Source organism: Oncorhynchus gorbuscha, linkage group LG04, assembly GCF_021184085.1.
Source record: "Oncorhynchus gorbuscha isolate QuinsamMale2020 ecotype Even-year linkage group LG04, OgorEven_v1.0, whole genome shotgun sequence".
In the NCBI taxonomy this organism is placed as follows: domain Eukaryota; kingdom Metazoa; phylum Chordata; class Actinopteri; order Salmoniformes; family Salmonidae; genus Oncorhynchus; species Oncorhynchus gorbuscha.
This window is the reverse complement of record NC_060176.1, coordinates 57172402-57190125: the sequence shown is the minus strand read 5'-3', so window position 1 is coordinate 57190125 and position 17724 is coordinate 57172402. Positions and strand designations below refer to the sequence as shown.

Genomic DNA, 17724 nt, shown 5'->3' with positions numbered 1-17724 from the left:
GCATCAGCTGCTAGGTAGAACTACAATAGAAAGTAATGAGGCTTATCACTAAGCGGGTGAACCAACCGTGCTCCCCTCTTCAACATGGTGCTACTATACTTCAGTACATGACTGAGGTCTGCGGAACTTGCAACCCTGTGGACAATACAACTGATTAGCACAGGACAGGTGGGTACCAGCACTACCATTCACACTCATGTTACAGAATATGGTTTCCATGTCAACGAGTCAGCCTTTTAAACAGGAGCGCTGTATAGCCCCCAAGTGGCTCCCTGGGGCTAAGGACCCGGTATTACTAATTTTGGAAAATAGGCCTAGTCTAGTGATCATTTGTTTGGAATATTATTTATTAGATCTGTTTCACAGAATGGAATAATTGGAATGAATTAACAGATCCCAATATGCTTTACAATGAACCAACTTTGTTCTCTGTGGTGGTGTAAATCAGAGGAACGGTTGGGTAGAGACTGAAGTATGATCTTGGCAGCTGCCATTTTTCTGTGGCTGCTCAGTGATTACGAATGTACGATCAATTCTCCTCCACAGCGAGATCCTATAATATAATAGCTCAAAGGCCCAGTGTTTGATGAAGCCTACTGTCAGTCTCAGCTGGCTTTCTTCAAGTGATATATAATTCTCTCTCTCCAAGTGATAAACAGTGGGTTTTTCCTCCACTTTTATTGGGTCGTATCAGTAATGATTTGAACAGATGCACTTGCTACATTTGTCACTGTCATAAATCATTCTGTGTAAAAGCAACTTGTGTTTATCACAGGGTATTAGTCTGGAAATAGCTAAGATATGTTTGAAAAATAACTTTGTCATATTAGTTTTTTGTTACGTGTTTATAGTATTGGAATTACTTATCTTTTTGTTACTAAATCAGAAAACTAAGATCAGTCAGTTCAAGTAAATATTGTAAACATTACCATTTCAAATGTTTGACCTAAGAGTTTGTGACAAAAGCCAGCATACAGTATTATGGCAGCTCATAGGCTCCAAACGATAAAAATAACAAAGCACTTCGGTTAGCTTAGAGGTCAGTAGCAGATACCAATGTAACCATTAACAATTATTCCCTGCTTTCAAGGCCAGAACATTTCAGAGCCATTGAATGCAAGAACGCACAAACAGTTTATTTCTTCCCTTAGAGACAGGTGATGTAGTATGGGTGTCACGGCTGTTGGTGGAAGAAGGTGAGGACCAAGGTGCAGCGTGGTACGTGTTCATACTTTTATTAATGGAACTGAAGACTGATTAACAAAACAACAACCAAAACAGTTCTGTCTGGTACAGACACAAAAACAGAAAGCAACTACCTACAAAATCCATGTGGGCAAGAGCTACCTAAGTATGGTTCTCAATCAGAGACAACGATAGACAGCTGTCCCTGATTGAGAACCATACCCGGCCAAAAACAAAGAAATACAAAAACATAGAAAAAGGAACATAGAATGCCCACTCTAGTCACACCCTGGCCTAACCAAAATAGAGAATAAAAGCATCTCTATGGCCAGGGCGTGACAATGGGCTAGCTGATGAGTTCCCCTTTAGTGCATTTCTGCATGTAGGGCCCATGTGTGGTGGCAGAAAAATTACATTCCCCAGTGGAAGTGTTAAATGAATTACTGAGGGCTGCCTGCATGCAGCCAGCAACACTGCCCTGCTCTACAATAACAGTCTGAAAGGGATTTGGACTCTGGCTCTGCATCTGTCTGCAGAGTAAAAGGTACAAAACGGGGTGGAGTCAGGGAAACTGTAAAGACAATGTCCGCCGGTCCTGGTGGCCATACTAAAGGCCTTCTATTCTAAATGTACCTCCTAAACCCTGTCTGTCATGCTTTCTCGATTTGATTGTTTTATACAGCAATAATACCCCCAAATCCTATTTGGACTAATCTCTTCTTTTTCTGTTGCATGTTTCTGCTCATTGAGCATGTACAAAGCCATTCATTATTTTTGCACCAGTAATCTCATTGCCAATGTAACCATTAACAATTATTCCCTGCTTTCAAGACCGTGCTCAGGTACAGACTAACAATGAGGCTTATGATGAAATTAGACAGATGACTTCTTTCAAATCATCAGGTGCTAAATTGAATAAGCTCTTAATTTGGCTATTACTGTGCCCAGGAACCTCAGCAACCAGCTGGTCATATCTGCCATGTGTCAGTGGATATGGCCTGAAAATTAAACTATGCTGCTGAGGATCACTATTAACTTGTCAATTTCTGCTCCATCATACTGGATGCTGCAATCTGCATCCTGCCAATCCTTTTTCCTCAATAAGTGTTCTATTTTCAGATGTGAAATTCACCACCTCAATTTGGTGTTGGTGGTGTTACTTTTTGCTATAAACATCACCTATTAAAAGCATAAAATCTGTCTATTGAACATAAAGTAGAAAATTATATTACAGATAGCCATTACATCCACTGAACTGCTAGGGGCTCCTGAGTAGTGCAGTGGTCTGTGGCACTGCATCTCAGTGCTAGAGGTGTCACTACAGACCCTGATTCGATCCCATAGGATGGTGCACAATTGGCCCAGCGTCGTCCGGGGGAAAGGAGGTTTTGGCCGGGGTAAGCCATTATTGCAAAAATAAGAATTTGTTCTTAACTGACTTGCCTAGTTAAATAAAATAAAAATGAACTGCAGATGAAGCCTATATGACCAACTACGAGGCCAGATGGTTTCCACTGATCCACTGAACTGTGGATGAAACTTGATTTGTCTGGAACTGCATGGAATACTTATATAGCTTTCGAAGAAGAACAGGAAGGAGATTTGGAACATGAATTAGTTGTGTACAATCAGTAGATCTTATGCATGGTAGATGGATTATACCTTTAATTCATCTAATGTAATTGTTTTTTAATAAACCCTATTGCAGTTTGTGTGCTCTCTTTCTCTCCTTCTTTATCTCTCGCTCTCTTCCCTCTCTCTCCCCCTATCTCTACCTCGCTCCCGTCAATACCAAGGGCTCTGAACATTTTATTCAATTACGGCTAAACAAAATGTCAGCCTTAAAGGGCCCTATATTATATTTTGTGTTGCTTTTTGTTATTTCCCCTCACCTTTGTTCCTCATTGTGTTACTTTATGTATACAGCAGGAGGCACAATGATGCAAGGCTGCAAAACAACATTATTTGTGTGATATTTACAACATTTATATTGTATTTGTGTTGTGATCAAAGGATTACTGCTCCACTACAATGAAAGCAACATTGTTAATTTTAATTTCATATCATAAATTTGAATAATACCATTGTTTACATTAACTCCCCAGGCTATATATTGTAAAGATGCAGGGATCATGCGGAGTTCATGGAGGGTTGTCCAGATGCTTCAGGAAGATCATGACGGGTTGAGTTGTCCTGTTCTAAGCCACCTGGTCATGGAAACACTGGGGTTTAGAGTGGGAAAGAAGGGTCTTAATTTGATTTTAGATACTGGATGTCCAGCCCTGGCATACTTGACTGTCTCCTGATTCTTCTAGCCAATACAGTTAGTTAGACCCTCCAATGCTAAAATACATTTTATTCTTGTTTTTATTTCATGCTTATCATGAGGAGCAATTAGAAAAATACATCTCAGGTGTTCCATAAAAGCCGATTGGAACAAAGCAGCATCAGGGTGAGCTCAATGTTAGGCGTGATCTGTTGGATGGAAGGGGCTATTTGTCATCCATGAGAGCCAGAGGCATTGTGGCCTCCATTCTAGGGCAGGGTAATTTACAGCCTCATGGGAGTTATAGGATTGTGTCCCAGCATTGGTGTCAGGGCTTATTTCAACTGTGGTTCATGTGTGGGACTGCTGTTTCAGGGGGATATTGAATATTATGCGGATCATTCCTCAATATAAATAGTTTTGGGACATAATTGGCATGGGTGAGAGATGGAGTGAAGAATTAGACTAAGGACAGGGTTGTAGCAGTGGAGAATGCCTAGTACCTACCAATACCTCTAATATTCTCTCCACACTGGTCAACTTGTCATAGCTCAGAAAGCATTCATTTTAAGAGCATATTGATTCTGGGTGACACCCTGACTTTAAATGAGAGCAGTCTTTGGAGAACTGATGAATGAGAACTGAAGGGAAGAAAACATGTCTTTCGATCATAAATACCTAGGTGACAGACTGCTATTTGCTGTCTTATAACTGTTCAAGCATAGTCAATTACTCCACCTTCATATCTGTTACATGTACTGTAGCAAACAGCAGAGCAGCGAACCAGGGTTGCTGGTGTGAAAGGCTAACACACGATGCATCGGGCCAATAGGATTAACCCACTTGTTGGGAATTGTAATGTGGCTCAAATAGCAAGGATCGCTCCACTGCCCCCTCCAAACAGGAAGCTTCCTAACACGTCCAGGCCTACTCAGCTTCCTCACACGTCCAGGCAATGCATAGGATGTTTGCCTTTCACGCCAGCATCCCAGGTTTTCTGCCCTGCCCTGCCGTTCGCTACACTGGTGTCAAAAGTGGGATGGCGGCCGTGAGGCACAAACACAAACAAAGACAAACACCCTATGCATTGCGCCAATAGGGTGAACCCACTTGGTGGAAATTGTAACGTGGCTCACATAGCGAGGATCGCTACAGTATTTTTAAAGTAAACAATAAAGTGGTTCTTCCTTTAAAAGTTGTGGCGTACTGCAGCACAGCTTGCAGAGTGCCGCAAAAGTCTATGGCACATTATTTAAGTATTAACCATTGTTGCCAGAATGACGCAATTTACCACAATCTGCCACCATCTACCACAAATGGTCGCGGCATAAGCTCAAATCTTTTAAAGGAAGAACCACTGTACCAGTAAGGAGGCATCTAATGATAACCAAATAATTCAGCCCTTATGGACAATGAGAGGTCTTGAAGATAAATAGCAGGGCAGGTCTTCACAGTCTCAAGACAGATAAATCAAGGATAAACAAGCATACTGGGATGTTACTGTATAGTGATCTGTCAGAAAGCAGCATTAAGCTAAGATGCAATTTACTGTCCATGGGGCAGAGATACTTATTGATTTACACTGCCAGTGACACAAGAATCTCAACCATTTTCCCCACAAAAGACTATGTCCAACTACTTGTTTATGTAATAGGTGTCTCCCCCTAATATCACCTCATTCCTAGAGAGATTATTTGTTCTAGAACCGTTGGTTCTGTGTGCTAAAAAGTTCTGAACACATTTACGTAGTACAACTTAAAATACTTTATCAATGACAATTAACATAAAGTTGATGATCAACTGGGCAGGTTGTTACATAGTGTCTACAGTGCCTTTCGGATAGTATTCAGACCCCTTGACTTTTTCCACATTTGTCACAATTGGTTACAGCCTTATTCTAAAATGGATGAAATAAAAAAAATGTCCTCATCAACCTACACACGATACCTCATAACGACAAAGTGAAAACAGGTTTTTAGGATTTTTTGCAAATGTATTAAAAATAAAAAACAGAAATACTTTATTTACATACTTTTTCAGACACTTTGCTATGAGACCCGAAATTGAGCTCAGGTGCATCCTGTTTTCATTGATCATCCATGAGATGTTTCTACAACTTGATTAGAGTCCAGCTGTGTACATTCAATTGATTGGACATGATTTATAAAGGCACACACCTGTCTATATAAGGTCCCACAGTTGACAGTGCATGTCAGAGCAAAGAACAGGCCACGAGGTCGTAGGAATTGTCTGTAGAGCTCCGAGACAGGATTGTGTCGAGGAACAGATCTGGGGAAGGGTACTAAAACATTTATGCAGCATTTAAGGTCCCCAAGAACACAGAGGCCTCCATCATTCTTAAATAGAAGAAGTTTGGAACCACCAAGACTCTTTCTAGAGCTAGCCGCCCCGCCAAACTGGGCAATCGGGGGAGAAGGGCCTTGGTCAGGGAGGTGACCAAAAACCCGATGATCAATCTGACAGAGCTCCAGAGTTCCTCTGTGGAGATGGGAGAACCTTACAGAAGGACAACCATCCCTGCATTACTCCACCAATATAAATGTGATATTTCAGTTTTTAATTTTAAATACATTTGCAAAAATGTCTAAAACCTGTTTTTGCTTTGTCATTATGGGGTATCGTGTGTAGATTGATGAGGGAAAAATTCCTAATCAATTTTAGAATAAGGCTGTAATGTAACAAAATGTGAAAAAGTCAAGGGGTCTGAACTGAATACTTTCCAAATGCACTGTATAACATAACATTGTCTTTTTCATAGATATATGCATGTTTCTCTGTACAAAAACCTACTTGCAGTATTTGATCATTTAATGGTTTCAAATTACTCCCTTTTCTATGTTTCAGAATTTCAAAGAATATCCACCCTTCTCCTGTCCTTCCCTTTCTAACCATTACAGAGGACCGAATACAGTTGTCCTTATCTAATTGGCAGTATTATTAGCTACTTGGACATGCTGATACTGAGGCTGAGATTGTAATATGAAGGATACCATTCCCCCTTCCATTTCAGATCAGTTGATAACTGAGTTGAAAACAGACTGTATTTCCTTTGTCAACTTCTGCATGATAAATTCCAGATCCACCTTAGTATTTTGTGGATTAGAAGTGGATTGCGTCCTAACATCACATTGAACATGAATCTCCAATGTGTCAATGTTCTCTTACCCTGTAAAGACGTGCTTTTAGAGAATGGTACATATACAGTTGAAGTCGGAAGTTTACATACACTTTGGTTGGCGTCATTAAAACTTGTTTCTCAACCACTCCACAAATTTCTTGTTAACAAACTATAGTTTTGACAAGTCGGTTAGGACATCTACTTTGTGCATGACACAATTCATTTTTCCAACAATTGTTTACAGACAGATTATTTCACTTATAATTCACTGTATCACAATTCCAATAGGTCAGAAGGGTACATTCTCTAAGTTGACTGTGCCTTTAAACAGCTTGGAAAATTCAGAAAATAATGCCATGGCTTTAGAAGCTTCTGATAGACTTATTTACATCATTTGAGTCATTGAATGTGTACCTGTGGATGTATTTCAAGGCCTACCTTCAAAGTCAGTGCCTCTTTGCTTGACATCATGGGAAAATCAAAAGAAATCAGCCAAGACCTCAGAAAAAAAATTGTAGACCTAGACAAGTCTGGTTCATTCTTGGGAGCAATTTCCAAACGCCTGAAGGTACCACGTTCATCTGTACTAACAATAGTACGCCAGTATAAACACCATGGGACCACGCAGCCGTCATACCGCTCAGGAAGGAGACGCATTCTGTCTCGTAGAGATGAACATACTTTTGTGCGAAAAAGTGCAAATCAATCCCAGAACAACAGCAAAGGACCTTGTGAAGATGCTGGAGGAAACGAGTACAAAAGCAACTATATCCACAGTAAAATGAGTCCTGTATCGATATAACCTGAAAGACCGCTCAGCAAGGAAGAAGCAACTGCTCCAAAACTGCCATAAAAAAAAGCCAGGCTGCAGTTTGCAACTGCACATGCGGCCAAAGATCGTACATTTTGGAGAAATATCCTCTGGTCTGATGAAACATAAATAGAACAGTTTGGCCATAATGACCATTGTTATGTTTGGAGGAAAAAGGGGGATGCTTGCAAGCCGAAGAACACCATCCCAACCGTGAAGCACGGGGGTGGCAGCATCATGTTGTGGGGGTGCTTTGCTGCAGGAGGGACTGGTGCACTTCACAATATAGATGGCATTATGAAGCAGGAAAATTGTGGATATATTGAAGCAACATCTCAAGACATCAGTCAGGAAGTTAACGCTTGGTTCTAAATGGTCTTCCAAATGGACAATGACCCCCAAGCATACTATCAAAGTTGTGGCAAAATGGCTTAAGGACAACAAAGTCAAGGTATTGGAGTGGCCATCACAAAGCCATGACCTCAATCCTATAGAGAAATTTTGGGCAGAACTGAAAAAGTGTGTGCGAGCAAGGAGGCCCACAAACCTGACTCAGTTACACCAGCTCTGTCAGGAGAAATGGGACAAAATTCCCCCAACTTATTGTGGGAAGCTTGTGGAAGGGTAACTGAAACATTTGACTCAAGTTAAACAATTTAAAGGCAATGCTACCAAATACTAATTGAGTGTATGTAAACTTCTGACCCACTGGGAATGTGATGAACGAAATAAAACCTGAAATAAATCGTTCTCTCTACAATTATTCTGACGTTTCACAGTCTTAAAATAAAGTGGTGATCCTATCTAAAACAGGGAACCTTTACTTTGATTAAATGTCAGGAATTGTGCAAAACTGAGTTTAAATGTATTTGTCTAAGGTGTATGTAAACTTCCGACTTCAACTGTAGTCACTATTTCAGACTATGACCTTCACCCAGAAAAACATACAATACCGTTCAAAAGTTTGGTGTCCCTTAGAAATGTCTTTGTTTTTTAAAGAACACCAGTCTCAACATCAACAGTGAAGAGGCGACTCCGGGATGCTGGCCTTCTAGGCAGAGTTGCAAAGAAAAAGCCATATCTCAGACTGGCCAATAAAAATAAAAGATTAAGATGGGCAAAAGAATACAGACACTGGACAGAGGAACTCTGCCTAGAAGGCCAGCATCCCGGAGTTGCCTCTTCACTGTTGACGTTGAGACTGGTGTTTTGCTGGTACTATTTAATGAAGCTGCCGGTTGAGGATTTGTGAGGCGTCTGTTTCTCAAACTAGACACTCTAATGTACAGTTCAGTCAGTTGCTCAGTTGTGCACTGGGGCCTCCCACTCCTCTTTGTATTCTGGTTAGCGACAGTTTGCGCTGTTTTGTGAAGAGAGTAGTACACAGTGTTGTACGAGATCTTCAGTTTCTTGGCAATTTCTCGCCTGGAATAGCTTTCATTTCTCAGAACAATAATAGACTAACAAATTTCAGAAGAAAGGTCTTTGTTTCTGGCCAATTTGAGTCTAATCGAATCCACAAATGCTGATGCTCCAGATACTCAACTAGTCTAAAGAAGGCCCGTTTTTATTGATTATTTAATCAGGAAAACAGTTTTCAGCTGTGCTAACATAATTGCAAAAGGGTTTTCTAATGATCAATTAGCATTTTAAAATTATAAACTTGGATTAGGTAACACAACATGCCATTGGAACACAGGAGTGATGGTTGCTGATAAAGGGCCTCTGTACGCCTATGTAGATATTCCATAAAAAATCAGCAGGTTCCATCTACAATCGTCATTTACAATATTATCAATGTCTACACTGTACTTCAGATCAATTTGATGTTATTTTAATGGAAAAGCTTTTCAAAAACAAGGACATTTCTAAGTGACCCCAAACTTTTGAACGGTAGTGTATATTTGATTCATTCTGAAATAATGTTCCTTCATGTCTGTCTTTCCTCACAGCAAGGCCAGTTAAAAATAGTGTGGATGTAGGGATGGGCATTTGAGTTACTGGTGTGAGATTGTGCGGGGGAGAAGAGTTGTAGTCCTCTATACCACTGCATTTCATTACTGGAGAGTATTGAATGCTTGTTCATTGGGACAAAATAGACCCCAAGTCCCCAAGTCCCTCTGCTTTCTCTCAGCAAAGGAGCATGCACACTCACTCTCTTCCAAATGGTCAAATAAAATAAGCTGTTCATCCTGTAAATTCTGGTTTGGCCACTCTAAAATGTTGGCATCTCGTTTAAAGTTTCTTGTATCCTAAATATTTAAAATATTGTGCAGATTTTTTACTTTGTACCTGTGAAAACAGCAGTTCTAAAGCAGGAACCTAAATGTGAGGGATGTGTGTATTACCTAATTGTTCAGGAAGGTCAAACCTGCATCCACGCTCCATAGGAACACCATGCTGTGTGTTAATTTGAGATGTTCTGTCTGTCTGGTTTTCAAGCACAGTCAGTCGAAATCTGACTCATTCAGGTCTTCCTTCTCTTCACATCCCTCTCGAGGGGAAGTGCGTGGGGACAGTAAGAACCTGTCATCTTCTGGCTCACCAAGTGCAAAATCTCAATTAAATAGTTTTCTTTGTGAAAGCCTGTAGGATCTGTCATAATGTCTTTGGATGCTGTTTCAATTAGGAAGGATGTGAGACACACAGTTTGACACCGGTGGGCATGGTAGCTGTGATTCTCAAATTCTAACCTAGCCTCCTACATTTTTTTTGCATTGAGGAGGAATGCCAATCTGTAATATTTTCTTGCCAGTTTAATTGACATTTGGAAAAACTCAGGGAAACTGGTCGATATGGGGGGGATGGCAATAGTAAGCTATGCTATGGAAACAGAGAGGTCAGAATTCCTGCCTGCTTGGGATGTGACTACTTTCACCAGTTGAGTGTGATGGCCTACACTTTTTTAACTTATTCACCATATATCCATGTTGTTGCTTAGTTTTGAAAGAGGAGACCAAAATGTTCATATGACACATCGCTACCCATCCATATTGATTTACATCAGGCAAATGACATTATTTAAATATATATACATATATATATACATTTCACCTTGCTTTAATCATGTAGGCTAGTTGAGAACAAGTTGTCATTTGCAACTGTGACCTGGCCAAGATAAAGCAAAGCAGTTCGACACAAACAACAACACAGAGTTACACATGGAATAAACAAACATACAAAAAAAGTATATATACAGCATGTGCAAATGAGGTAGGATAAGAGAGGTAAGGCAATAAATTGGCCATGGTGGCGAAGTAATTACAATATAGCAATTAAATACTGGAATGGTAGAATGTGCAGAAGATGAAAGTGCAAATAGTGATACTGGGGTGCAAAGGAACAAGATAAATAAATAAATACAGTATGAGGATGAGGTAGATTGGATGGGCTATTTACAGATGAGCTATGTACAGGTGCAGTGATCTGTGAGCTGCTCTGACAGCTCGTGCTTAAAGCTAGTGAGGGAGGTAAGTCTCCAGCTTTTGTGATTTTTGCAGTTCGTTCCAGTCATTTGCAGCAGAGACTGGAAGGAGAGGTGGCCAAAGGAAGAATTGGCTTTGGGGGTGACTAAGTGAGATATACCTGCTGTAGCGCGTGCTACAGGTGGGTGCTGCTAGATGCTTTCATTTTGTTGTGTATATACTGTATACTAGCCTCCTGAAAAACAGCTTCAGACAATATATTTTCAGTGTCTGCTGCCAAAATAGTGTTTATTTAAACAAATGTTTTATGTGAAATGTGAAACACATCGTGTCTGAAATGTGCTGTATAAATAAAGCTTGATTTTATTTTATTACGGTGTCTCAAGATGGACAAACTATTGTCACTTTTTCTCGTTTTTCAAGCTAAGGTCTTTTAAAGGAGTCGGCTTTGCGGTCTCGTTCGGTTCTCCTTGCAGAGATCAGCTAGGCGCCAGCCGATCCAAACCTTTTGGAAGGCTTATGTGCACAATTTTACATCTAGCTAACTGGTGAAGTATTTCTCAAGTGAAAGAATGTGCATGCAATCTAGTCATCTATTGTTGAATGACGTCAAACACCTCATTGAAGAATCCAGTATATATGCCGCGTTCATGTACTAGTCGGAACTAGGAAACTCAGAAATTCCAAATTTGATAATTGGTTCGGCTCCGGAGTGGCCCAGCGGTCAATGGCTCTGTATCACAACCGGCCGAGATTGGGAGTCTCATACTGTAGTGCGGCGCACAATTGGCCCAGCGTCATCCAGTTTAGGATTTAGCCAGGGTAGGCGGTCATTGTAAATACAAATGTGTTCTTAACTGGTGTCCCTAGTTCAATTAAAAACACGGCAGGTGTATAAATACAACCAATTAGCAAGTCGTACATTTCCGAGTTCTGACTAGCACATGAAACTAGCAATAGTTTCACTTCTACTAGAAGTACTGTTGAGCAATCATCGAGAGGGAAGCATGCTCCAGGCTTTATGCTTGTGGGACATTTTCGATTGTAGTTAATCAAGCTGCCTCATTCAACGATTTAGCAAATCAAAAAAGTCAGAGTTTTCTAGTTCCGACTACTATTTGAACGCAGCAATAGACTTCGGCGGCTGAACTTTGACTGGCTTCAAGAAGAAAACGAACAAAAACGTCACAAAATGTTGTTATATGCCCGAACTGTTTCGAGATGACGACAAGCCACCACCTACCTTCCTGTGCGTGCTTGATAAAATCTCTTCTGTGGAGATTTGGTTCCAAATATTGATTCCTCCAGCAGACCTGACCTTTAGTGTGAAGTTCGGAAAAGGGTGAGAAAATAACGGCAAACGTAGAATATAGGCAATGAATTATAAATGTATTTTCATAGCATTGTAATTGTTTAATAATTAATAATTAAACGAAGGGATGGGCAAAGTAAGGCACCTTTAATTGGGGATTCAGATGGTATTCTCCAGCTGTGGGCAGCAGATGTGTAGTTGAAGGAATAAGCGCATTTATCATGGGATAGGCTACGCGAGCTATTATAGGCTATATGATGTTGAAGCCCTTTGTTGCGTTTAATTGGTTGCTAAATTAGGCAATAGCCTATTTATTTTCCCCCTATTCAGATTCCACTTGAATTGGTATGATGATTTATTATACTGTCACAATGTTTGTGGCTTCAATGTTCAAAACGGGAACTTGTTGATCTCAATAAGTTGTGGGTTAATAATTAATTTAATGACCGGAGTAGGCTACTAGAGAAGAAACGTTGTTTTAGCCTCATTGCTCATGTGGTTGTTCGCTTGAACGGAAGACCTGTATGACCACCGCGGCTCGAACTACCGCGGGAGTCTCTCATCGTTTCAGGCGGGGGAAGAGCGTTCCTCGTGCGTCTGCATCATTTGGTAGATGAGACGGAACATTAGCTCTCGAATAGTCAATGGAAATGTAGTGAAATGTAGAAAAACGTTGAGCGAAGCGGGTAAGAATCCATCTTTACTTCTCACATTCGGTCAAATTTTTAGGTATAATTTAAAAAAAAACTTATGTTAAGGCTATACAGACAGGATTTTTTTGTTTTTGTTGCCATAATGCCATTTAGAATATAGCCTATTATATTTGTTGGGCTATATTACATTAGGAAACATTGTGACAACGATCATTAATTTCTGAACTACTGCTTTTTAACTAATGCTTCAAAAACAATAGTCACTATTGATGTTCAATGAGAGGATAAACTCAGTATATTTATGCTAACTTAATCTGCATACATGTTAAGATAAACTTAATTTGTATCATGACACCCCTCATTACCCCTTGTCTATATTTGCTTTAGTTCAATGAGATCTCTTTGGGTACCTATAGCCAGGATATAATCACATAGAGTTGAGAGAATGCCAATTTCAAGCTTCAACACACATTTAAGGGACTGTATGTATGGCTTCATGTGGTGGCAAATTCAATACATTGTTGCTGGAAGTGTCTCAATATGTCCATATAATACATTTTATAGTGTCTTAACTGTCTTGAAAATTGCCAATTGCTTAACGTTTTTGAAGCCTTGTGTTTCACATACTAAAGAGGACTAAGTAGGCTAATAAGTAGTTAATGATGTAGATAAACATGTGTGAAACAGTTAAGTTGTTTTGTACAGTATATGCCTAATGGGTTTAAATCTGATTCTGGGGCATTTACAGCATGCTATGTTATAGTCTAGCACATCATTGAATTGATTCCAGTCATATTGATTCTTGTTGCACATTTTGTGACCAGATGTACTGTATGCCTAACTTTTATTAGCCCATTCAATTGCATTGTTTGTTTATTTGATAAACTGTTCCCTCTAGATCACAAGCTCTACATTAGATCATCTGTACCATTGATGTAATGAGCCTTGGGGTTTTGTACATAAAGTTCAGACACATAAAGAATCCTACATTAACCACCATCCATTTGGTAATTATGTTTTGATTAGGGCTATATCATCACAGAATCTGCAGTGTGACTGTCAACATAATCATTAGAAACAACCCTGGTTAAGCCCCAGGCAGAAGTGGTTTATTCAAGTTTGATTAGACAGAGACCTGTCTCTATCTATCTTATAATCACATAGGGCCTTGAACTAAGTGATAATAATCATCCTAAGAACCTGGAGGCTACTTTATTTAGAAGAAAAGATCACTTCATTACTCACTGAATATAAATCTGTTGTGGTCCATCAAAGGTAGATGCAAAAATAACATGAGAAATATTGAATTTATCATCTCAAAGGTGCACAATGGGTGAATGGGAAAATTACACCCTATAACAATAGTGTCAATGATGATGGGGATAATAATAATGACCATGTGTTATTTCATCTCAACTCAAGAGTTTGCTGTGCTTTGACTGTGAAATTGATATTGTTGCAGTTAAAGAACATGGGTTGTCTTTGGAATGGAATGCTGATCTTATCCTGAATTGCTAGTTCCCAAGACATTAATTTAATCCTATCCAATTGCTCTCAGGAGCGATGTTGTAGCCTTGGGCTAAACATCCTAGTAATCAGTGCTGCTTCCTTCTCTTGACGTCCGCTCCCCCTTTCCCCCTTCCTATTTCCTGCACCTCAAGTCTTTCTTCATCCTTGGAATTGGAATACAGTTGTATTGCACATCACATATTAGTCAGGTGGTGGCAGTGGGTTAAATACATATGTCAATGGATACTGTACCAGTACCTATGCGGCAGGGTAGCCTAGTGGTTAGAGCGTTGGACTAGTAACCGAAAGGTTGCAGGTTCAAATCCCCGACCTGACAAGGTACAAATCTGTTGTTCTGCCCCTGAACAGGCAGTTAACCCACTGTTCCTAGGCCGTCATTGAAAATAAGAAATTGTTCTTAACTGACTTGCCTAGTAAAATCAAGGTAAAAAAATATATATATATGCTGTAGGACAGCTGACGATTTGACAGATGACTCCTCAAGCTATCACAATCTTTGTGGTATGCTTGAGGTCATAGTCAGACACAGAGTAAAGAGTAATTTTCCGCACAGGAGATATCTAGCTCTTGGATTGTGAGAGAGGAAGAAATATATCCATTGTGTATGCTACCCAGTTGAGGCGGCCCAGCAGGATTCTGTCCTTGACATTAAGTACCTTCTCATGTTTCATTCGGATGGCATGTCATGGAAATGTGCTGGAACGGGTTGTCTTTGGTATGGGGAGTCAAAATGATATCATGAGGCCTTTTGATGGTAACACATTTCAGTGTTCATCCATGCTGTTTACTTGATGATATGGTGTTAATACATCGTTAGTTATGAATGCTAGTACTCAAGTAGACAGGCGGATACATTTGCATGTTTTTCAGTCACCGCCTCTTGAAGCTCTCATCATTCATTCTCCTCTGGTTTGCAATAGTCTACTCTAATAAATCGAATTTCAGTGCTTACACAAGCGTCTCAAGATCCTAAACAAAGATTAATGAATACTGCAGTGATAGCCAAGGCCAAGTTTTGTTTTGACCAATTTAAAATGTATAGGCATATCTAGTCACTTACAATCTTATTTTAACATTTATTTCAGAGTATATTGTGTGTGCACCAAAGTGGAACCCATTGAACCTATGTTATAGAAAGCAAGGATTAAATTACATTTCAAGATTGTTTTACATCAAAAAAACACATTGTGATGGTTTTACTTCAAAAACACACTACCTAAAGTAGAGTATTTTCCTGCTTCCAGCTATTTTCAGAGCAGGAGTTAACATGGTTGCAAAGACGCGTCCTTTATTTATCCTGGGTTTATTAAATAACCTCATTCACATTTGGGAAATCAGCTCCGTGAAAGATGTCATCTTATAAGTGTTGTTTTCTCTTTCAGACATCAAACAAAGACTGTGGAGGGAAACACCATACTAAAACTTCTGGATCCCAGGCTACAAAATAAGTTCTGACTTCTATCATGGAGGTGCCCCATATGAACAATAGTAGTCATCACGCCTGGTGGAAAGAGATGCCATGGGGCGACACAGACGAGTGCCCCACCTCCATGAGTGGCACAACCTTCCTGATAGTTGCCTACAGCGCACTGATTGGGGTGGGCCTTATCGGTAACATCTGCCTGGTGTTTGTCATCACACGGCAGAAGGAGATGAGGAATGTCACCAACATATTCATCGCCAACCTGTCAATTTCTGACATCCTCATGTGCATCGTGTGCCTGCCGGTCACCATCATCTACACCCTAATGGATCGCTGGATCTTGGGGGAGGCACTCTGTAAGGTCACACCCTTTGTCCAGTGCATCTCTGTCACAGTCTCTGTCTTCTCCCTGGTCCTCATAGCCATGGAGCGCCACCAACTCATCATCCACCCCACTGGATGGAAGCCTGTTGTGGGCCACTCCTACCTGGCTGTAGCCATCACCTGGATGGTGGCCTGCTTCATCTCTCTGCCTTTCTTCTCCTTCAACGTTCTCACCAACAGTCCTTTCCAGAACATTAGCCTCCCCTTCAATCCCTTCACTGACCACTTCATCTGTATGGAGCGGTGGCCCTCAGAGCACAAACGACTGGCCTACACCACCTCCCTGCTGCTCTTCCAGTACTGCCTTCCCGTCATCCTCATCCTGGTCTGCTACTTGCGCATCTTCCTGCGTCTCAGACGGAGAAAATACATGGTGGAGCGAACCAGGGACAACCGCCAGAAGAAGGCCAAGGGGTCAAAGAGGATCAATGCCATGTTGGCCTCCATCGTGGCAGTGTTTGCCCTCTGCTGGCTCCCGCTCAACATCTTCAACACCGTGTTTGACTGGAATCACCAGGCCATCCCATCCTGCCAGCATGACATCATCTTCTCTGCCTGCCACCTCACAGCCATGGCCTCTACTTGTGTCAACCCCATCATCTATGGCTTTCTCAACAGTAACTTCCAGAAAGAGCTCAAATCTACCCTATACCGCTGCCGCTGCTGGGGGGCACCAGAGAGTTATGAGAGCTTCCCTCTCTCTATTGTCAGCACAGAAGTCACTAAGGGGTCAATCTTGAGCAAAGGATCGATCAGCATGAATGTATAGTCCCAACCCATTCAGATAGGGAGAGCGAAAGTATAGAACTTGTCATTGTCTTGACCATGCATTGAAGGTTGTCTTGCTGAGATTTTTGCTGGAGCAAGGGTTGACAGAGGTTGTTCAAATGATTCACATGTCAATGTTTTTTTGTTTCTTAGAAATCAATGGTTGACCTCTTCAGTGGGAATGGAGAGAAACGTGAAAGTAAGAACACTGTGCCCCAACAGTCATTTTACAGTGTTTTCAATTAGGTATGTGTTTTTACACCTTAGAGGAAGTCTGATTTTATGACGGTGCAAAGGTCTTCTTCACTGCAAGCACTGGAGTAAAAGGTGTGCTTAACACCAACATAATATTGCAATGTATTATTTGGGTCTCTACAGAGCAGTAATATTCAAAGTTGGGGTGGGGTTGCGGGATTTAAAAAAAAATGCAACAAATGTACAATTAATTTATAGGACAAAATGTATGCATGCATGAATGTAAATGTAAGCAATTAATTTATAGGACAAAATGTATGCATTTATATTTATATTTATATTTATATATATATATAAAAGCACCTTATATTTAAATGGAATATATATATATATATATATATATATATAAACAATTTGAGAAAGATGATTTGAAAAATAATATTGATATTTATATTAATGTATTTATAAATATAAATTCAATTTGAGAAAGATGATTTGAAAAATAATATTGAATTGAGTTAATGTATTTATTGATTCTCTTAATTTGATAAGAGAGATGGAAGTTAATTGAAAGCTATTTGTTGATGTAAAAATAGAAATTTACCAATTTTTATTTTATTTTTTATATTTTTG

General features: G+C 40.1%; 1 protein-coding gene across 3 annotated transcripts; it reads left to right on the top strand.

The window, feature by feature from the left end:
• The first annotated feature begins 1579 nt into the window (after positions 1-1579).
• On the top strand, positions 1580-17371 carry LOC124033322 (neuropeptide Y receptor type 1-like). 3 transcript variants are annotated; one of them, XM_046345320.1, is made up of 2 exons: positions 1580-1729; positions 15704-17371. In XM_046345320.1, the coding sequence occupies exon 2, from the start codon at positions 15785-15787 to the stop codon at positions 16895-16897; it is 1113 nt and encodes a 370-aa protein (XP_046201276.1). In that variant the 5' UTR covers positions 1580-1729; positions 15704-15784; the 3' UTR covers positions 16898-17371. The 3 variants fall into 3 exon arrangements, with proteins under 3 accessions (XP_046201276.1, XP_046201275.1, XP_046201274.1); XM_046345319.1 differs by lacking the exon at positions 1580-1729 and adding an exon at positions 11293-12168; XM_046345318.1 differs by lacking the exon at positions 1580-1729 and adding an exon at positions 12493-12824.
• Positions 17372-17724: the final 353 nt, after the last annotated feature.

What these genes read in the sequence shown, in the direction of transcription:
- LOC124033322 (XM_046345320.1), top strand. Translation starts at nt 15,785, where the DNA reads ATGGAGGTGCCCCATATGAACAATAGTAGTCATCACGCCTGGTGGAAA.